Source organism: Oryzias melastigma, linkage group LG17 (genome assembly GCF_002922805.2).
Source record: "Oryzias melastigma strain HK-1 linkage group LG17, ASM292280v2, whole genome shotgun sequence".
Taxonomy (NCBI): domain Eukaryota; kingdom Metazoa; phylum Chordata; class Actinopteri; order Beloniformes; family Adrianichthyidae; genus Oryzias; species Oryzias melastigma.
In genome coordinates, this window is record NC_050528.1 from 2,898,100 (window position 1) to 2,919,752 (window position 21,653).

General features: G+C 39.3%; 3 protein-coding genes and 1 non-coding gene across 7 annotated transcripts in view; 2 read left to right on the forward strand and 2 right to left on the reverse strand.

Annotated features, from left to right (window-relative positions):
* The window catches only part of myom1a (myomesin 1a (skelemin)), a 35,013-nt gene extending 22,329 nt beyond the window's left edge, over positions 1–12,684 (reverse strand). For 2 of the 3 annotated variants that reach the window (XM_024273999.2, XM_024273998.2), the window contains exons 1-10: positions 12,528–12,679; positions 11,323–11,540; positions 7,091–7,231; positions 6,830–7,016; positions 6,462–6,619; positions 5,036–5,128; positions 4,849–4,937; positions 4,710–4,754; positions 1,415–1,576; positions 1,181–1,342 (exon numbers count right to left, since the gene is read on the reverse strand). In XM_024273999.2, coding sequence (XP_024129767.1) covers positions 1,181–1,342; positions 1,415–1,576; positions 4,710–4,754; positions 4,849–4,937; positions 5,036–5,128; positions 6,462–6,619; positions 6,830–7,016; positions 7,091–7,231; positions 11,323–11,492 — 1,207 coding nt within the window. In that variant the 5' untranslated portion in view covers positions 11,493–11,540; positions 12,528–12,679. Of the gene's footprint in view, positions 1–1,180; positions 1,343–1,414; positions 1,577–4,709; positions 4,755–4,848; positions 4,938–5,035; positions 5,129–6,461; positions 6,620–6,829; positions 7,017–7,090; positions 7,232–11,322; positions 11,541–12,527 lie in introns of all 3 variants that reach the window. The other variant, XM_024274000.2, reaches the window with a different exon arrangement.
* Positions 12,685–13,148: 464 nt separating this feature from the next.
* Positions 13,149–15,865, forward strand: myl12.2 (myosin, light chain 12, genome duplicate 2). Of its 2 annotated transcripts, none has more exons than XM_024274032.1 (4): positions 13,149–13,294; positions 14,333–14,537; positions 14,629–14,790; positions 15,428–15,783. In XM_024274032.1, exons 2-4 carry the CDS (start codon positions 14,354–14,356, stop codon positions 15,598–15,600), a joined length of 519 nt encoding a protein of 172 aa, XP_024129800.1. In that variant the 5' UTR covers positions 13,149–13,294; positions 14,333–14,353; the 3' UTR covers positions 15,601–15,783. The 2 variants fall into 2 exon arrangements, with proteins under 2 accessions (XP_024129800.1, XP_024129801.1); XM_024274033.2 differs by having other exon boundaries at positions 13,165–13,294; positions 14,330–14,537; positions 15,428–15,865.
* A 1,234-nt stretch (positions 15,866–17,099) lies between these two features.
* bag1 (BCL2 associated athanogene 1) lies at positions 17,100–21,095 on the reverse strand. Its single transcript, XM_024274031.2, has 7 exons — positions 20,893–21,095; positions 20,038–20,166; positions 19,638–19,720; positions 19,455–19,568; positions 19,270–19,377; positions 19,138–19,200; positions 17,100–17,565 (listed from the first exon to the last, which is right to left on the reverse strand). The coding sequence occupies exons 1-7, from the start codon at positions 20,927–20,929 to the stop codon at positions 17,476–17,478; spliced, it is 624 nt and encodes a 207-aa protein (XP_024129799.1). The 5' UTR covers positions 20,930–21,095; the 3' UTR covers positions 17,100–17,475.
* A 104-nt stretch (positions 21,096–21,199) lies between these two features.
* trnar-ucu lies at positions 21,200–21,291 on the forward strand. Its single transcript is given in 2 exon segments — positions 21,200–21,236; positions 21,256–21,291. It is a non-coding gene; the product is annotated as a tRNA-Arg (tRNA).
* Positions 21,292–21,653: the final 362 nt, after the last annotated feature.

Genomic DNA, 21,653 nt, shown 5'->3' on the forward strand with positions numbered 1-21,653 from the left:
ATTTAGCTAATATTTTAGCTGGCTATCAGCTTCAGCGTTTTAGCAATCAATTTCAGCATCTTCAGGGGCCAAATTCAGCTTACAGCATTCACACTAGTATTATCACAGGTAATGTTATAGAATAGAATTCAACTATTCTATTCTATTCTATTCTATTCTATTCTATTCTATTCTATAACATTACCTGTGATTAGAAGCAATAAAACTGACCTTCTGTTGAGTATCTGGAGCATCACATTTGTGAAGTCAATTTAACCCTCAAAATGGCCAAAAAAAGAGAACTTTCATGTGAAATTCGACTATTGCTGTTCTTAGAAATGAAGGCCGTTCTATGAGAGAAATTACCAAGAAACTGAAGATTTCCTTCACTACTCTCTTTAGAGAACAGCACAAACAGGCCCTAAACAGAGTAGAAAAAGAAGCGGGAGGCCTTGCAGCACAACTGAGCTAGAAGATGAGAACATTAGAGTCTCCAGTTTGAGAACTAGACCGAGAACTTCATCAAATAGCAAAACTAAACGAACCAAATTGCCTCTTACTCTGTTTTATTATTTTTTTAATTGTTTTGTATCGTTCTTGTTTTACTCTGTGAAGCACTATTTCATAACTTATTTTAAGAAACCCTGACAAAACAAGCTCTAATGGTAAAATTGGCAGATTTTTACTCATAAAAAGAGAAAAAACATCTTGTATTCTCTATTTTACTAACCAGTTTTGAAAAGATGGAATTTCTTTTCCATTTATGTAAAAATATAGATGTATAATCTACACATCAGTTGAGATTTGTTACAGCTCAGAACATGTTTTCCTTTTCTTTTTAGCTTTTAGATTGTATATTCCGTCTCTGTTTTTAATTTTCTGTCAGAGTGAGAGGTCGTTGTTTACAGATTCTCCTTCATTTTCCACATGGCTTGATTGGGCGAGGATCTGTGTGGGAGCATTTAAATTCTGAGAGGACATCTCTGTTCATTCAAGCTTTGTTTTTTTGTTTTTTTTATTTGATCATTTTTGTAAAAAAATACCTTTTTTTGCAAAAAAAGAAAAATATATATTTCTGCTAGTCCTGGGGTCTTTGTGAGAGTTTTTTTTAATTCTTAGCTCTCAGATTAGACGGTGGCATAACAAAATGTAAATGAATTCAAAAGTAACAGAAATACTTTAGAAAAGCCACCAGCTTTACCTCTGACAAAGACGTAGGCGGAGAAGGTTTCGAAGCCGGACTTGGTGTTGACGCGGAGCGTGTACATGCCCTCGTCTTCCTTGTTGAGGTGGGTCAGGGTGAGGATGGCCCGCTCTCCGGACCAATGGGTGTGCACCCACTTTGAGGGCTTCAGGGGCACAGCTGAGGGCATACGGTCACCGTTGGACAGCGCCGAGGGGGAAAAGGCGGGAAACAGTTTTCATTTTCACTTACAGTCTCGGTACCACACGACCTCGGGCTGGTACTTCTTCACGGTGGGATAGATGACCACGGTGCAGCCCAGACTCAGCGTCTCGCCCTCGGAGCCGAAGGCAACGTCAAACTTGTCGATAATAGTGGCTTCGAAGGTGACTCCGTACTCTGAGCAGAAACCGTCTGAGGGCAGAAACATCCAAAGGTCAGCGTGACATCAAAGTCATAGATGCTCCTGAATATTCTCCTTCTTTTGTGTCATCTAAAATCTTGTTTTTGTTATTTTGTTAACTAAAAAAAGCTACAAATGTGACTTTTAACTTTTACCACAAAAACTTTAGCAGTAATGTACTCGTTAGCTTAAATGAAATCAAACAAAAAATAATTTTAAACTTCTTTCAGAGGTCGACTCTTTATCATCTATCTTCAGTTATTTACCATGTCAGATCATTTAAAGCCTGTATTCTTATCTTCAGCTGCAACGCAGTGACTAGTTGATCTTCAGAGGCAAAATTCTCAGATGAAAATGTGTTTTTGATGTTTTTACAGCCTTTTACTGATAATAGAGGACACATTGAAAGAAGATTAAGCTAAAAATTGCTTAAAGGATTAAATCTTTATTGAAATTAATGTGAATTAGCAGACAAAAATTAATTTGGTTTGAAAAATATCTTATTTGTGATGTAGGAAATACTGTGGGCGGGGCCACGAGCTCCCTGCTCAGAGTTTTCAGCATGAGATCTGAAGAGGGGGCGGGGTTTCTTCACCCCAAGCGCCCCGCCAACAACTCGGAGGTGAACTTTAAATGAACTCCTGCTGCTACGCAGAAACTATTAATGATTCACATTAAACGCGAATCACGTGGCGGAGGGGGACAGTTTCAATGCTAAGTCAATGGTACGGCGCGCTCTGAGGCGGACTGAAGTCCAGCAGCACAATTTGAGACACCGGCGTGGCGCGAAAGACTGGCAGCAGCTCGTTTTGTCGCATCTACCAATCAGGAACTCAGCTTTGGGCACGTGACGTATTCAGTGAGTTTCTCTTCCGCGGCAGCAATCAGAGGTGCAGAGGCTGCCGGCTCAGGCCTCATCCAGACATTAAAGAAAAAGGAAAAAGGTCTCCTAATTTTATGTTTTCATCCTCGAGTTAATACGAGACAGAGAGCCTTCAAGCTCAGCCACAGGGACACAGAAACACTGTGGAAGCGGCTGTCATACAGACACAGCCCCCTGTAGTGGGAAAATCTTTAATAATAATCATATAAACCCAAACATGGAGACATGATTACTGATGTAGAATTCTTCACAATAAATTAACCTGATTTCTCAGCATCATCTGTGTCTTCCGACACCGATCCTTATAGTGATCATCCTAAATACATTAGCTGGTAGCTCCTCCCACTCGCAGCCGCAGCGAATTTGTCACTTAATGAAAGAATCCCGTTCGGTGTGAATGCACCTTTAGAGGTGTGTGAAATCCATTTGGCGATTTATCGCGATACTTGTATCAAATTAGTGCCGATGTGGCAATATTCGGATAATTATTTATGGGTGTCCTTCAGTGTCTTAATTTTGTTTTCCTTTTTTATTTAGTATAAAAAAAATTGTGTGAAATTCAGATCATTTTAAAAACAAATATTTCTTAATTTATCAAAAGAAAAGCACCATGAATTTGATTGGGTTAAAGCTACTTCTATATACGATACAGTTGTACTGATTTACTTTGTAATCATCAGATAAAATAAATGTTACAATTTTATTACAATGAATGAATATTCAGAGAGCTTTTTGTAAGTTATACTCTTTAAAAAAACTAGTAAAAATTGTTGTGGGACATGTCGGGATACATATCACATTGTGAGCCGAGTATCGCGATACGTATCGTATTGTGAGCCAGGTATCGCGATACGTATCGCATTGTGAGCCAGGTATCGCGATACGTACCGTATTGTGAGCCAGGTATCGCGATACATATCGCATTGTGAGCCAGGTAACGCGATACGTATTGTATTGTGAGCCAGGTATCGCGGTACGTATCGCATTGTGAGCCAGGTATCGCGATACGTATCGTATTGTGAGCCAGGTATCGCGATACGTATCGTATTGTGAGCCGGGTATCGCGATACGTATCGTATTGTGAGCCAGGTATCGCGATACGTATCGCATTGTGAGCCAGGTATCGCGATACGTATCGTATTGTGAGCCAGGTATCGCGATACGTATCGTATTGTGAGCCGGGTATCGCGATACGTATCGTATTGTGAGCCAGGTATCGCGATACGTATCGCATTGTGAGCCAGGTATCGCGATACGTATCGTATTGTGAGCCAGGTATCGCGATACGTATCGTATTGTGAGCCAGGTATCGCGATACGTATCGTATTGTGAGCCAGGTATCGCGATACGTATCGTATTGTGAGCCAGGTATCGCGATACGTATCGTATTGTGAGCCAGGTATCGCGATACGTATCGTATTGTGAGCCAGGTATCGCGATACGTATCGTATTGTGAGCCAGGTATCGCGATACGTATCGTATTGTGAGCCAGGTATCGCGATACGTATCGTATTGTGAGCCAGGTATCGCGATACGTATCGTATTGTGAGCCAGGTATCGCGATACGTATCGTATTGTGAGCCAGGTATCGCGATACGTATCGTATTGTGAGCCAGGTATCGCGATACGTATCGTATTGTGAGCCAGGTATCGCGATACGTATCGTATTGTGAGCCAGGTATCGCGATACGTATCGTATTGTGAGCCAGGTATCGCGATACGTATCGTATTGTGAGCCAGGTATCGCGATACGTATCGTATTGTGAGCCAGGTATCGCGATACGTATCGTATTGTGAGCCGGGTATCGCGATACGTATCGTATTGTGAGCCAGGTATCGCGATACGTATCGCATTGTGAGCCAGGTATCGGGATACGTACCGTATTGTGAGCCAGGTATCGCGATACATATCGCATTGTGAGCCAGGTAACGCGATACGTATTGTATTGTGAGCCAGGTATCGCGATACGTATCGTATTGTGAGCCAGGTATCGCGATACGTATCGTATTGTGAGCCAGGTATCGCAATACGTATCGTATTGTGAGCCAGGTATCGCGATACGTATCGTATTGTGAGCCAGATATCGCGATACGTATCATATAAAAAACTGAACTAAATGGATCTTTTAGCACTGAAGGTTGCAGAAGAACCCTCAGTTAGGAGAAAAAACTTTTAGAGTGATATATGTGTGATTTTCAGAATCAATATGTGAAAAACCCAATGAAAAAAATGAACATTATATAGTTTCATTTTAACCTACGTGGTTTGGGATCAAGTGGGCCCGTTTCCTCGCCCTCCTGAAATCCTGCACAGAAACATTTCAGTCAGAGAAGAAATGTAACTTAAACTTGACTATTTTTGACTCTACCTGTGAATCACACAATGAAGCTGTGACCTACTTTTGATAACGACAGTGGCCACAGAAGAGGCCTCGCCCTTCACGTTCAGAGCCGAGGCGCAGTACTGAGCCGTGTCCAGGAAGTCACAGCTAAAAGTGAAGCAGGTGAGAGTCGGTCAGCGTCTGCGTCAGACGACGGTTTGATCTCCACAGGAACCGCGCAGCGCGTGGGCCGGACGATTACCCACTTCTTGATCTCCAGCGAGTGCATGTTGTAGCTGCTCTCCGCCGTGTACTTCTCCGGGTGAGCTTTGGCGTCGATGAGGACGTTGTTTTTGTACCTTTGGGAACATCAGGAGGACATTGGGGTTTGTTTAATTCCAGGGGTGTAGGGCCGCCACGATTAGTCCACTACTAATTAGTCGATACTTTATATTATATGGAGTCTGACTGTAGTAAAGTTGATCAAAGTTGTGAGCGCTCAGCACCAAAAAATGAACTTTTTCCATATTTGAGAGTCAGTGAGATCAAAACTTTATCTTTAGTGAAAAATAGTTCCTTGTTTCAGATGAAAACCTCATTTAATTGTGTGAATTCTTAGTAAACATTCACACTATAGTGATTCTCCTGCTCCTTTCTGTATGTTTTTGACAAGTAAAAACTATCACACTTTCAGAGATTTCAGCAATCTTGGTATCAAAACGTTCAGCTCGTTCAGGACATTACTGCTTGTATTTTTGGTATTCATAAATTTAATAGTTTATGAATTGTTGAGCAAAATATGCCCCATAGGAAATGAATGAGAAAGTCTTCAAATTTCAAAAGTTTAAGGAGATTATCAACAAACCTTTAAATATATTCATGGACTATGTTTTCATCTTTATAGTAATTTTCAAAAAAAACAAACTGGAGTTTACCTAATGTTTTAGCAACATGCTAACATTTTTGGCTAATTTAGTTTACGAGGAATTTTAGGCTATTTTGTAGTCTGGCTAGTATTTTAGCAACATGTTAGCTTTTTAGCAAATTTGACATCTAATAAGGTTTTTTGGGCTAATTTGGAGTTTAGTTCACATTTAACACACTATTTATAAACGTCATATTTATGAATACCAAATATTAAATAACTGAACACTAAATTTTAAATATAACTAAATATTTTTGCAAAATTGGCAAGTATTAGAGATTTTTAAGAAATTTTACATTTTTTTCAGAAATTCATGTCTACTTCAGCACTTTCAAAGTTCTTCTATGAAATTTCCAGTCTTTTAGAACATTTCACATTTAGGAAATGGCTTTTGGATTTTCAGTAAATCCCTGCTGAAATTCAAGTCAATTATGTCACCATTTCCAGCAAAAAGCTCCAGCATCTTCAGTGACTACTGCAACTTATGCGACTTTTCTAGTTTAATCTTGTTTTAATACCAGAAACGAATGAAGGACAGAGGCTGCTTGATTCATTAAAAGTTGAATAAACTATCTTCTTCATTGTCTTTATTTTATTTTTTAATTTAAAGCTAATGATGGTTAAGACGTGTGCTTTACATCAAGTTTGCACATGACCTGATTAGTCAGAAAAAATAATCGGTGATTGTTTGACTGTTGAAATAATCGTCTGTGGCAGCCCTACAGGGGTGTGGAGGATCTCCAAGTGACGGATGGTCCTGGACTCACCAGGCGATTCTGGGTTTGGGCCATCCGGCCACGGTGCAGTGCAGCTTGACGGTCTTCCCCTCCAACACGGTCTGCCCACGCGGCTTCACGATGAACTCTGGACGGTGTGTCAGGCTGTCCGGGTTCATCTTCTTACGAAATTCGGACCATTCCTCCATCTGCAGAGTGACAGTGAAACCAGACTAAAATAGAAAGCTCTTTTGAGTAACTTAACCCTTCAACGCTGTAATTTTTTAATTGTTAACACGATAATTCCAGCAGATTCCAGATTCCAGCAGAATCTGCTGGAATTATCGTGTTAATGGTTGAAAAGTTACAGTATGTTGAAGATTTTGTGTTAATCATGACTTTTCTGCTGCCTTTTGTACCGTCTTCCCCAGCTCCAGGCGCTCTGCAGATTCCCTGACGTGCTTTGTTCTGGTCTTCTTCTCCACCTTGACCTCCACGGCCTCCCTGGCCTCCCTGACAAACAGGTTCCTCATGGCCACGTAGTTGATCCCCTCCTCGGTGACATCGTCCTCCTGGGCCTCCATCAGACCCCGGACCGTGTCGTGGCTGCAGCAGAGAGACCCCCAACACGTCAGAACAGAACTACGGTCCGGTTTTTTACGTGATTCTTCTGCGCTCACTTCGCTCTGAACACGGGAACAACATAACCGATGACCTCTTTGTCCTTGTCCATGGCCAGGTAGGTGCGTTTGGTTGTCTTGGGTAGCGGGCTGAGTTTCACCACCTCCTGCCCTTTCTCGACTTTCACGGACTTCTTCAGGCTGAGAGGGGAAAATGGGAAAGTGAGAAGAAGAAAGCTGCAGCGAGAACTCTGAGGATCAGAAACAACCGTTTTGATTCATCTTAAGAGTCTGTTTACATTTGTGGTTAAAGAAAATAGTTTTGAGGGAACCTTTTGTCAAATAGCCTCCATCTCAGGCTGATCTTTTGACCTTTGTGGGAACAGATTTATACCTGTTTTAGTCACATGATCAGAGGTCATTTATTTTAGTGCACCTGCAGGTCATTTGTGGTTGGTTTGTGTATCAGAGGGAGGGAAGTCCTGGTCATTTTGCTATCATGTTTACCTGGAGACATGAGCTGAACAAAAACGCTTCATTGGCCAAGAAGTTCTGTTTATTTTTGCATGATAAAAACAATAGTCTTGGCTTAGTGTTTCCAGTAAACGATCAACACCATTGACTGTATCTGAGAACTGGACTGAGTGATCCCTCCCCCACCTTAACAGGAAGTGGCTGCTGGCTCCAAGAAGCCAAAATCCCATAGACTTAAAAAGCTAAATAACCAGCTGTTAATCAGTCATTCTATTGTTTTAGTTTCTATAGAAACGCTGACTTAGACCGACACAGACCAATCACAGCTCGCTGAGGATGTCTGGCTCCAACAATTGAAATGACTTCATTTGGTTGGAGCTGGAAGTAAATAATTTTCTATAGTTGATGTCAGACTCACTCTGTCCAGCTCTCTATATACAGTCAATGGTACCACTGGCTGTATACGAGAACTGGACTGAGTGACTCCTCCCCTCAGGTGTTACAAACAGGAAGTACCTGCTGGCTCAAAAAAGCCAAAATGTCATAGACCTCCATAGAGAAATAAACAATTTATTGGTCAGAAAAACAATTTTTGCTTCTTTTTTTCAACATTTTCTTTATTTCCTCACTTTTCTTTCTTGATATTTTTTTTCTGTAGTGCAATTTATTCAAGTTGTAAACTGTCCAATCAGATGCCTCAATAACAACATGGCCTCGTGCTGAACATTCAAAGCTTTTGTCAGATTCTCCTGAATCTGCTTTCAGTCGAAGGGGTGTGGCCTTCTATTATTCTCACTACTGATAAGTGAGATTGTTGCCATAGAGACATTGTCTTCGACTGACACGGACCAATCACAGCTTACGGTGAGGATGTCTGGCTTCAAGGTTTAGTGGAAAAATGCGACTGAATTGACTTAATTTTGTCAGTCATTCTCATTGGGTGACGTCACACTCGCTCTGTCCAGTTGTCTATTTACAGTCAATGATCCAGACCACTGACTGTATATAGAGAACTAACTGGAATTGTTGGGTTTATCTGTCAGCAAAATTAATTAAAAAAAAGACTATAATGTTTGTTCCAGAAACGGGGAGATGGTCCCGGACAAGCCCCCTACCAGGCCCTAGACAGGCCTTGGGCCACTGACTGTATATGAGAACTGGACTGAGCTGTCCCCTCTGGTGGTTTTTCATAACATTTTTTCTGTAGTTCAAGTTATTCAAGTTTTAACTGACCAATCAGACGCCTCAATAAAAGTAGGTGGAGCCTGCTGACCCTCATGTCTTACATTCAAAACGTTTGACAAGATGTAGGGGGTGTGGCCTCCCAACAAGCTCACTGCTGACTGGTGGGAGTGGTTACCATAGAAACGATGACTCAGATCAACTCAGGCCAATCACTGCTAACTGACAACATCTGGCTCCAACATGGTGGCGTTCGTATCGCAAAAAAAAACGGCGGCCAAACTGAAAGCAAACAATTTTCTGTCACTCCGGTGTTCACGTACAGTCAATGGTTTGGCCTTGAAGTCACGATTAAACTGAGAGAAAGTTACAATAACAACAAACCCATTTATTTGTGACCAAAACGTATCAACTGCATGTAAAGAAAGTCCTGCAAATAGATATTTTTTAAGGATAAAAAGAATTTCTGTCCCTGTTTTTCAGTTCCAAGGTGTCACTTTCTTAAGAGGAACCAGCGCAGAGCTTTCACTCAGGATTTCTGCCAGGCAGAACGCTCTCTGTGCAGCAGAAGCGGGAAAGCACGCCGGCCCAGTGAAGCATGAGCTCACTGACGTGAGGCAGAAAAACTGCATGAGAGACGAGGTTCATTCGTCCTCAAGTCAAACAATTATATTAATAAGGAGTTTCACTCAGATGTCACTGGGAGAGTCGGTCTTAAACAAATGAATACAATAACTGTAATGACTTCAAACATGCAGTACAGAGACTCCAGGCTGCAGCTTCCCCCTCCTGTCATATTTCTTGGCTTTCACACGGCGGGTTTACAGTTGACCTGATGGCAGCGTCTTAAAAATAGCTCTGCTGTCTACGAATAACCTGGCAGCTCCGCGCTGCAGCTGAGATTCTTTCCTTGACCCCATTTAGAAAGTCCTCTTGTTCCAACATGAGTAATAAAGTCGACGGCTTGAAGGACACACGTTCTCCCACATTCATCCCAGCGAAGGGGGAGAAAACAACTCCAAGAGGTCAATTCACTTCACTAAAACGAAACAATCTGACATCGTTCTGAAGGAGCGTCAGTGCAGACATCTGCTTCCTCCTGCCAACAATCAACATCCTCACAGTCACCATGGAAATGCAAAGTCCTTCTTATCCTCCTGACGAACTATCTACCAACTACTGCATCCGACTGAATGAACTCCTTTTGGTGTCTTCAGAAAACATCTGAGGCCTCAATCGCACCAAATGTGAAGGGAGTCTGGGAATTGTAGTTTTTAGTGGATTTAAAGCATCTTTTGATGGGTTAACTTTTTTTTTCAATCTGGTAGACATGAGGATTTATAAAGAGCTCCAAACATCAGAGAGTGGTAAAAACAATTATTTTATTAGCTTTTGTGCATCATGTCTGTTTTTTCAGTGTTAAAAACAAAGACGAAGATAAAGTAAAAGAGAAAAATTATCATGAAAATGTTATTGAACTTTTAAATCAGATGTTTGAACTCTTGCCTTTTATCATAGACTATGATTACTACAGACCACATGTGTCAAAGTCAAGGCCCGGGGGCCGGATCCGGCCCTCCAGATCATTTTATTTTATTGTTATTAATGGCCCGATGTTATCTTCTAACTTTTATAATTTTGAACATATTTTTATACAGAGTAAAATATTGAAGTTATTTCAGATTTAAATTGATTTATTCTGAAATAATATTCCTTCCTTTTTATTATTCATAATTGTGTTAAAAAGTTACAGTTTTAAAGTTTTAAAAATTGACATTCTGCAGCTTTTTGGACTATTTTGGCATTTACTAAGATTTTTTAGGCTATTTTGGAGTTTAGCTAATATTTCAGCTACATGCTAGCTGTTTTGGCTAATTTAGGCTTTTTTCAGTTTAGCATTTTTAGCTTTAAACTTCAACATTTTTAGCTATCAGCTTCATTGTTTTTAACTATCAATTTCAGCATCTTCAGAGGCCAAATTCAGCTTGCAGCATTCACAGTAGCATTATCACAGGTAATGCTATCTATATAGAGTTCATAATTATGTTTCAAAAGTTACATTTTTAAAGTTTTAAAAATGTAGTTTTAGAGTGTTCAGTAAATGTTTATCCTGTTCCTCCCGCGACCTAAAGTGTGTTTTGGGTTTTGGGCCCTCGTGTGATTGAGTTCGACACTCCTGCTCTAGACTGATTAATTTATTTTGATGTCCTTCTTAAATAAAAGCTTTGGAGCAAAAGTACAACTTGATGATTCCAAAGAACACAGCATGAAGCGAACATTTGCTGGAGATTGACTATAAACTGTTTCTAAACTGCTTGTAGTGAAATTTTAATACAAATGTTCATTTTTTAATGATTTAACAACAATCCAGCTACACTAGTGAAAAAAACATCATTAAAGACACTGAAAGAATCCTCTATTATTGGATGTAGACACTAAGATAGACAGAAAAACTCATACAGTTTTGAAAATAAAGAATGTCTTGTAACTTCTGGTTTTACACATAAATCCTTCAGCTGAAGATCCCGCCTCCTGAAGGAGATGAATGATGGGTAATTCTCCCGTCTGGACCTGATTCTACTGAAGGTACAGTTCACATCAGCAGCACCAACCATCTGGTTCTCTTCCATCCTTACCGGCGGCTGGTGGTCTTGGAGGCGGAGAAAGCCTGCTGGCTAACAGACGACTTGGTGCTCAGGTAATAGCTGCTCTCAAAGTGATGCTGCTGCTGCTGCTTCTCCTGCTGCTGCTGCTGCTGCTGGTGCAGATGCTGCTTCTGCACCGCTTGTATTGATCCCGACATCATGAAGGCCACCCCGCCAACTTATACTGGCCGTCCTTTACTGTACCAGCTCTGGAAGTCAACCTCACTGTTACTCATGTGGACTGGTTTCAGTACGGGGGGCATTAGTCCGAGTGGAGGGGGGATTAGCATCTGCTCTAAACATTATAGAAAAGTTGCTGTTATGACCGTCTGTCTTTAGTACGAGCGGCTTCAGGGTTAGCTCTGCTAATGGGGTTAAAGCTGCAGCAGGTAGAAAGCTCTCTGAGGCAGCAGCAGGTTCTCAGGATTCTGCATGTTTCATATCAATTCAGATGAGTTTAATCTGATTCTTTCTGATAATTAAATGTGTTTTTAAAAAGGTAAAACAACATTTTCTAAACAGAACATCCTGTAAGGTTTAAAACATGACAAGAACGTGAATAGTTAAAGCAAAAGAAGGTAGATGTGGTGCAAAACAACCAAAAATACCTCAACTTATGCAGCACTACATTAAATAGATGCTTCCAAAAGTTGCCATACACTTTATGAGGAATTTTCCATTTTGTCTAACAATGTTCAAAACAGTTTGACAGAACCTCTGCAACATTTTGATGATGGCAACTGGTTTTCAATAATGTTTTTCTTGAGATATCCAATATTAAGTGAAAGCTTAGTTTAAGCAGCCCGTCCCATCACTTAATGTTGTTGAATAAACCATCTGCTGGATCTGTGCTTCAGCCAACACCTCCTACAAGCAGCAAACACTAAGAGCTGCATCAGAAAATCAGTCAGTTGATAGTAAAATTAAACTGCAATCCACGCCAAAAACAATAAATAAAAACAAACTTTTTTTTTAATGGGAAATGATTAATAGGTTATTTAGGAAGATTATAAGCCTGACACAGCGACCCATGCAGGCCTTTGTGACCCTGTCAGGCAGCCCTAAAACAATGGATTATTCTAGAAGCTCTGCAGTTTTAGACTTTTATGTAAAGGCAGGATCCACAGGTTTATTAATGGTAGGTCAGAGTTAATAATGATTTTTTTTTTTAATATAGTCTTTTGTGAGGGACTCACCACAAGGAAGAGTTGAGCAGTCAGCAACAGTTGAAAATAGTGAATGAAAGGGTCCGTTATTCCTAAAAGCAGGTTTAGTTCCAGGCAAAGCGGCAGGGTGAGGGCCGTGGACGCGGTGGCTGTCCACTGAACAAAAATAAGGCTGCCACTCGGCAGAATGCAAAGCCCCCGTCACGACCTTTTAAGGCCGGAGCTGCTTTAAATATAGACCATGAGACCAGAAGGGCCACACAGGATCTAAATACAGGCCTCGCTCAAGATCTGGACTTCAGATTTCAGACAATATAGATATATCATTTTGTTTTCGTTATTGAGTTTAATGATACTACCTGAAACCGTAAAAGTATTTATTATTGATGAATAAATTAGTATCAAAATGGTATATCAAAATTGTACTGAGAAAGCTGTTGTCTTGGGTTTTGTCGCCATCTAGTGGCTAAAACCTTTAATACAACCTTTTTCATAAATGACCGTAAAACACGAAATAGTTTGGAATTATCAATAAAAATAAATAAATATTTTAGCATACATATCGTTAAAATTTTGAATTAATATGTTTAAAGAAATTAATATTAAACACATAATCATAAATAAGTGGTTGAGGCGTCGCCGTAAAGTGGAACGTTCCAGACCGTTAGTTTCGTCCAGCTGCCCTCTGATTGGTCCATTTTGATGACCAGAAAATAAAAGATTGATGCTCCTCTTCATTAGCTTGCGGTTGAGTTTTTAAGCGTCATTTCCTCTGTGATATTAATATTTGCACTAAGGTGAGTCGTTATGGTTATTTTAGTTATTTTTTTTTTTAAATTTTATCTACAGACTCATGTTAATCGATTTAAAGTGATTGGGGATGCGCAGCAGCGCTGAAATAATCCCGTGTAGCAGCCAGGCTAAAGCTAGCCCAGCCTGTTGGTTTATGTAGGTCAGGAGATGAAATAAATGGACGTTTTTTAAATAATTAATGAAATGCGGATTTTTTATTTACCAGCTCTGTGTTTCTAGGAAATCACAGAAACATTTTTTTACTATTTTATCACCGAATGATACGTTTATTTTATGTTATAGACAGAGGATGCTAGCTAAAAACACCACAATTTACAAAAAACTTACAACTAAAAGAGAAAAAAATATGTATTATTATTATTAGTGTAATCAAAATAATGACCAAATCATATTATTAACTGTCATTTATTATTATTATTCCCTTACTATTACAGTAATAACTATTAAAATAGTCCAAAAAATAATTTCATTGTAGTTTTGTGATAAAAATGTAAAATATAGTGCTTTAAAATCATAGTTTAACTTCATATCTTTAAATATTTTTTTAATGATAAACAGACCAGAACTACTGTTGTTTTTAAGTTTCTCAGAAAAAAAATATTTATGTATATATAAATATCTGTGTGTGTGTTATGTTTAAAAAAACCTTTAATCTAGCACATTATGATTGTATTAGAAAAATCTCTTAACATTTAATACTGAACCTAACAACATAGATTTACATTTTGTGAAAATTATAAATAAATTGTTTGGTTGTGAAGAATAGACTTAAAACCAACATGTCCTCTTGTTTATTCTGCACCTGACAATAATTCATCCTTATTAAATACTGTAAATAGATTCGAATACAATATAATTGATTATTAACTCCACTAAGAGCTTGTTGAATATCCTTCAGTTTTTAACTCTGATAAATCTTAAGGATATGTTCGCTCACATCCAGTCTGTCAAACTGTAATTCAACTAACTCTGATTATTGGAGCTCGTAGTTTTAACCTGTCTCTACGTCTGCATTTAAGCAGAGGGACCAAGCAGCAGCCAAAATGTCCAGCAAGAGAGCCAAGGGGAAGAACACCAAGAAGCGCCCCCAGAGGGCCACGTCCAACGTCTTCGCCATGTTCGATCAGTCCCAGATCCAGGAGTTCAAGGAGGCGTTCAACATGATCGACCAGAACAGGGATGGCTTCATCGACAAAGAAGACCTCCACGACATGCTTGCCTCATTAGGTACTCGTTAGACGTGTCATAATACGGGTATGTACTTGAGGGGGTGAATATCCATCCAGGGTTTGTTTTTCTGATGTTTGACTTGTTCCAGGTAAGAACCCCACGGACGAGTACCTGGAGGCCATGATGAATGAAGCTCCAGGCCCCATCAACTTCACCATGTTCCTGACCATGTTTGGGGAGAAGCTGAACGGCACCGACCCGGAGGATGTGATCCGCAACGCTTTTGCCTGCTTTGATGAGGAGGGTACAGGTGAGTCCACCTGTTCAGCTTTTTTTATTTATTTTTTTTTGGTGGCCCTAATACTCCGTCGTAAAATATCTAGCAGAATGCCAATTTTTAAAACCTTAAAACTGTAACTTTTTAACATTATTATGAATAATAAAATGCAGGAATATTATTCCAGAATAAATCAACTTAAACCTTAAATAACTTCTGATATTTTACTCTCTATAAAAATATATTTTATCAAAATTATACAAGTTAGAAATGAGCGTAAGATAACATCGGGTCATTAATAACAATCAAATAAAACGATCTGGAGGGCCGGATCCGGCCCCTGGGCCTTGACTTTGACACGTTCTAGAAGATTTGGGTCATTTTGAGCATTTCTTACTTTTTTATAGTTGGCTCTAAAACCTTCTAAAACAGTTTTAGCGCTCTGTAGGAATGTTATGTTCATTTTAAACATTTTGTGAGATCTTCACGACATATTGTAAATAAAAACGACATTCATGTCAGATTATGTCATTTCTATGCTGCTGATACAGCTGATGGCAAAATCCCCCAGAAGAACTTATAATAGCACAAATTGATAATAAAATCCAATAATCAACTTTATAAAGTTGATCTGACTCTTGGAGATGTTTGTGGATGTTTTGTCCCGCAGGTCTGATCCAGGAGGAGTTCCTCAGGGAGCTGCTCACCACCATGGGCGACAGGTTCACAGACGAAGACGTGGACGAGCTCTTCCGCGAGGCGCCCATCGACAAGAAGGGCAACTTCAACTACGTCGCTTTCACACGCATTCTCAAACACGGCGCCAAGGACAAGGACGATTAGAGGCTCGCCGCTCGTGGAAACGTGGCGGCGTTCTTGGTGTTTGGTTTAGTCTGTATCTGCTGTACTCTGTGGGAGCTCGTGGAAAAGCCTCGCTGTGGTTTTACCTGCTGAAGGTGTTTTGTTGAAGCTGCTTGCTGGACCTTCGGGTCCTCCACCAATCCTACTTTAAAGCTCATTTGCACATTTGTGGGGGGGTCTGGAGAGCCTGTTGGGGGAACCACACCAGACGTCTTCAGAACTTTCACAATAAAATGTTCTGAAAATATTCAACGACCCTTTTGTTTTCATAAAAGGTTTATTTAAAAATCAAGGATGTGATGAGTCAGCGTGACGCCATGACAACACCAAACGTCTGAAGACACGACTTCAGACTATAATCCAGAACAGCTGTGGGTGGATCAATAAGGAATCGGATTTTATAGGGAGATATATGAAGGAGCGTCTGAATCATTTCACTCATAACTTCAACGTTTATGAGTAATCCCATCACTTCTAATGCACATAAAACATGTTTGTCATATTGAGTTCAACGATTCAGTTCGATCATCTTAAGGCTCTTCATCATTGGATCTCAACAAAGTCACTCTGATCATCTTTTCATCTATTTTTAAAGTGTTCCAGTGTTTTATTCATTAGAATTATTCCATTTTCAGCCAAAACATAAAAACTTGTGTTGTTTTCTAGAACATAGTTTCTGCAGAGCAGCAGGATTTCATTAGAAATTCCTCTCTTCAGTTGGTTCAGAGCAACCCCGCCTCCACTTCCCGTCACCCACCTGTTTACACTCCTGCTAGCTTACAGCCCCTCACAACCCCAAGCTAACATTAGCGCAGCAGCAAAAATAGCAGCAAAATCGTTTCTATCCAGCCAAACATTCATGGGGCTATTTATGAAGGGAAAGGGGCGGAGCCAGAAGCTTGTGGCCCCGCCCAGCATCCTTTCTGTCACAAATACAATCTTTTCAAACAAGTTTTTTCCTCTTCTCCTGAAATTCACAAAAATTTGAATAAAGAAATACTCAGAAATTAAATTAAATCTTAATTTTCTTTATAAGTGTCATTTCTATACATGTTAAACACAGATTTAATCAGAGTGGCTCTTTCAATCAAGCTCACTGCGTAAAAAGATGGGCGATGGGAAGTGGGGGCTGGCTTATGCCATCTCAAGAGTCCCGCCCACAGAGATGAGTTTCCATTGACCTCCTGTTGCTCTGCAGAAACTATGTCCTAGAAAACGGCAGATTTGATTTATTTTGACTAAAAACTGCATCATCCTGATTAAAAGACGCTTTGAAAATGGATCAAAAGATGATCAGAGTGGGAATTTAACCAAAAATAAAAGAATTCCACAGATTTCTTGTGAAAAATAAACTTTTAAAACATTCAAGATAATTATCTCCAACGTGTCGTTTTGGCTTCAGACTTAAACAGATAAAGTTTTTCTGTACTAGTTGGAATTTGAATAAACATGGAGGGAAAAACAGTCAGATGACAATCTGGTTTGCCTAATTTGACTTTTTGTTTAATAACAAAAATACAACTCTTTAAAGTCACATAATCACAAAGCTTTTTAAGAACGTCTAAAGAGGTTCGTTCACTTCTGTGGTTCAGGTTGATGATGGCTGATGGGAGAAAACGCCACAGAACAGACGCAGGATTGGAGAACATCAAAGCACCACTGACGCTCCTGATGGGAAAAGTTTCAGATGCATTTTCATCTACGACTGACCCTCGTCATGAACCGGCATTTTCCCTTCAACGCGGTTCCGTTATGAAGCACGTCACACTGAAAAATAAATAAAAACGGCTTCGTATTGAAGCTGTTGGTACACTTTGCTCACAGAGCAACAGATAGCACACAGTGAGGGGAACCGGTTCAGTCGGCCAGAGCCAAGTTTTTGGATTGGATCTTCGATAGGTGGTCTGATATACAGGCCTCCAGTCTGTCGCACTGGGCCAGGAAGTCCTGAGGCCATGAAAACAGAAAGAGAGGAGTCATTTTTTTGTCATTTTCAGTGTTTTCAACTAGGGCTGCCACAAACGATCATTTCAATAGTCGACTAATCACAGATTATTTTCTCTGATAAGTCGACTAATCAGGTCATGTGCAAAGTGGACGTAAAACACACATCTTAACCATCATTAGCTTTAAACTAACTGAAACAATGAAGAAGATAGTTTATTAAACTTTGAATGAAGCCTCTGTCCTTCATTCGTTTCTGGTATTAAAACAAGATTAAACTAGAAAAGTTGCATTACCTGTGACAATGCTGGTATTAATGCTATTTCTGAAAGTAGTTACTGAAGATGATGAAGCTTTTTGATGAAAATTGTGACGTAATTTATCTTAATTGCTTGTTAAATTTGCTAAAAGACTGAAAATTACATTAAAGAACTATGAAAAAGAGCACTGAAGTTGACCAAAATTTCTAAAAAATGTTTGGAAAATTGCATAAAAAACCATAATACATGCCAATTTTGTGATAATATTGAGTGTGTTGCTAAAATATGAGTTAAAACTACAAATTAGCCTAAAAACCACACAAGATGTCAAATTAGCCAAAAAAGCTAGCTCGTTGCTTAAAAACTTGCTTAACTCCAAAATAGCCTAAAATTCCTCAGTAAACTAAATTAGTCAAAAAAGTTAGCCTGTTGCTAAAATTAAGCTAAACTTTAAATTAACCTAGAAAAACCTCATTATGTAACAAATAAGTCAAAAACGTTAGCATGTTGCTAACATATTAGCTAAACTTCATATTGGCATAAAAAAGCTCAGTAGATACCACATTAGCCAAAAAGCTAGCATGCTGCTTAAATACTAGCTAACTCTAAAATAGCCTAAAATTCCTCAGGAAACTAAATTAGTCAAAATCGTGAGCCTGATGCTTAAATAGAAGCTAAACTCTAAATTAGCCGTAAAAAACCCAGGAGATAACAAAGTAGCCAAAAACGTTAGCATGATGCTAAAATTAAGATAAACTCCATATTTTTCTAAAAATTCTATAAAAGATGAAAACATAGCCCATGAATATATTTAAAGGTTTGTTGATAATCTACTTAACGTTTTGAAATGTGAAGACTTTTTCATTCATTTCCTATATGGCAAATTTTGCTCAATATTTCAAAAACTATAAAATTTGTGAATACCAAAAATATAAGCAGTAATGTCCTGAACGAGCTGAACGTTTTGATACCAAGATTGAATCACTGAAAGTGTGATTGAGTTTTTACATGTCAAAAAACATACAGAAAGGATCAGGAGAATCACTGTAGTCTGAATGTTTACTAAGAATTAAATGAGGTTATCATCTGAAACAAAGAACTTTGGTCTCACTGACTCAAATACAGAAAAAGTGCGTTTTTTGGTGCTGAACGCTCACAACTTTGTTAAACTTTACTACAATCTGACTCCATATAATATAAAGTATCGACATATCGACTATTAAAATAGTCGTTGACTATTTTAATAGTCAATTATTCGTCGGTCGACTAATCGTGGCGGCTCTATTTTCAACAGAAACAGAAGACACCGGCTGACCTGCACAGTTTTTACGAGGCTCTTCTTCTTCACTCTGAAGTCGTTGAAATTCTCCGGGACAGACTATATAAGGAGAGGCTTGTTAGAAATGGCAAACACTTCAGAATAAAAGCCCGATCCAGAAGAGATTACCATGGCGTCCATCTGCTCCAGAATCTTCATAAACTGCTCAGCAGCAACTTTAACTCTTTGGTCAAGTTTATTCAAAGCTTCTGCCTGGAGGTCTTTGGCCAAGAAGCCCTGCAGAGCACAGAAATGGAACTAAAATAATCAACCAGTCTGATGATTGTGTTCTAGACCCAGCATTTGTGGCTCACGTTCTTCAGTCCAGTTAACTCCCCGTCCACCTTCTCCAGCTTCTTGGCCGTCACTTCCACAGACTTTTCAATGTCTTTCAGCTTCTTCAGCTCAGCTTCTTCCTCTGGACTGTTCTGTTAGTAGAGTGTTGTCAGGAGGATCGGTGCACGCCAACAGGCTGGTGGCGGCGGCGCACGTCTTACCCGTTTCCCGATCATCATGAGTTTACAGCCTCCTTTGATGCCGTAGGTGGAGAGGCTCTCATCCATCTCCTTCAGAGACTTCCCTGAAACGCCACAGACGTTACAGCGTTTCAGAAACTCCACCAGGTCGAACAGAAATGAAGTGTTTCTAGTGAGTCCCTCCTTTCAAGAAACAACTTTTGATCCTTAGACAATTAGCTAATTAGAAACTGGTAACCCTGACAACAGTTTTCTTATCTCCTGTGTGATTGTGAGCATCGCTGGTGGCTCAGCCGGTTGATTAGTTTAGAAATCCTCATTTCAGAGGCTGTCATGAAGCACCAACATGAATGCAAAGCCCAGGCCTAATTATGGGATGCATTTAGATGAATGAATGTGGGGTCAAAAAATGAAAACAAACCTTTAAAGATGAGTTTTTGAGAGGCAGGCGGAACACCTGTGGCCTGACAGAGAGCTTCAGATAAATCCTTAACTGCAGGCCCTTTTCCATCGTCTGGGCTTGGTAGTTTGATGTTGTGTTTAACTGAACCTGAAGAACAGAAAAAAATGTAATTATTAAAAAAAAAAAAAGAATAAATAAGCAGGGAGTTCAGATGGTTTTTTAAGATCTTTTTCAAAATCCTAGTTAAGAAACGTTCTAACATATAAAAATAAAATAAATAAAATAAAAACAGATTTGTGTATATTAACAATTCCAAGCTTCAATTGTGACGCCAAAAACACACCTTCCAAAAAATAAATCTAATACTTTTACTGATAAAATTAAAATCAGAACTTTGGTCATTTACAATAACACAGTGAGTCCTACTGAAAGTTGTTTGGTTAAAACAAATCTCTAAACTTATTTAAGGTTGTTCCATAGCAGAAAAAATATATAAAAGTATAAGAGATCCACAATTGGATCTTAATTAAAAAAAATCTAGATTACCATTTCCCCCCACAATTTATTTGATGTTTATGATAAAGTGACGTATGGGATTTATTTTGTCATTAATAAATATTTGAAAACGACCAGATTATGATTTTTTAGCTGATAAGTAAAGCGGTTTGCCAATGCATGTCATGCTTAACAATTACTGCCACTTTACTTCATTTCGAACTGTAATATTTGACCGGACAGCTGAAGTTTTTGGTTTCTGCAGCAGGTTTGTATCGTGCGTGCTACAAGCAGAGCATTTTTGAGCAGAGCCACGTCTAAAACGTCAATCTGACCCGCTTCTCTCTCCGTTTGTTTAGAATCGAAACGTTTTCCTACCGTAGGTGACTATCAGGTTCATAGTTTGGTCAGACATTTCTTGGTGTTTGTGTCCTCAACCGAAACACAAACCACCCGGCGGCTAACTCTGCTATTGCTAACTACTTCCGGTCAGCACCGGAAACGACGGACTGTTTTTCCGCTGCAATATAGAACACCCTTTTGATTTATTTATGACCAGATTTTTTTATATAAAATCGTCGCGTATACTTTATTTATGAATAAATGAGGCTCCAATCTACGCTCATCGATAGTTAGAAGGGTCGTGAATAATTTGTCTTTTTCGACAGGCGCTTACGGGGCATCTGGCTCTGTGGCGCAATGGATAGCGCATTGGACTTCTAGTTAAATCGATGAGAAGAGATTCAAAGATTGTGGGTTCGAGTCCCACCAGAGTCGACTTTTTGGATAAAATCAAATTCTAAACTTCTTTCTTACATGTCTAGTTAAAGCATATATATGTATCCCCCCCTCCATCATTTATTTCGTCAATCAGATTTTGTTTTCTTGCATCAAGAAGCATGAAAAAAAATCTTATAAAATGTATGACTGTTGTCAGATAAAGCAGGGCATACACTTTCCGGACATGAGCCAACTGTCAATTTTCTTTTTTTTAATACAAAGAATGGCAGACTGAGAAAGTGGGCGTGGTTAATACTACATGTGTGACCCTCTCTAATGAAAATTGTGTTTTAACATGTTCTTTTGGCATGTTTCCTCATAATGGAGGATATATGTAAATTAATTCTAGAATAAAAGAG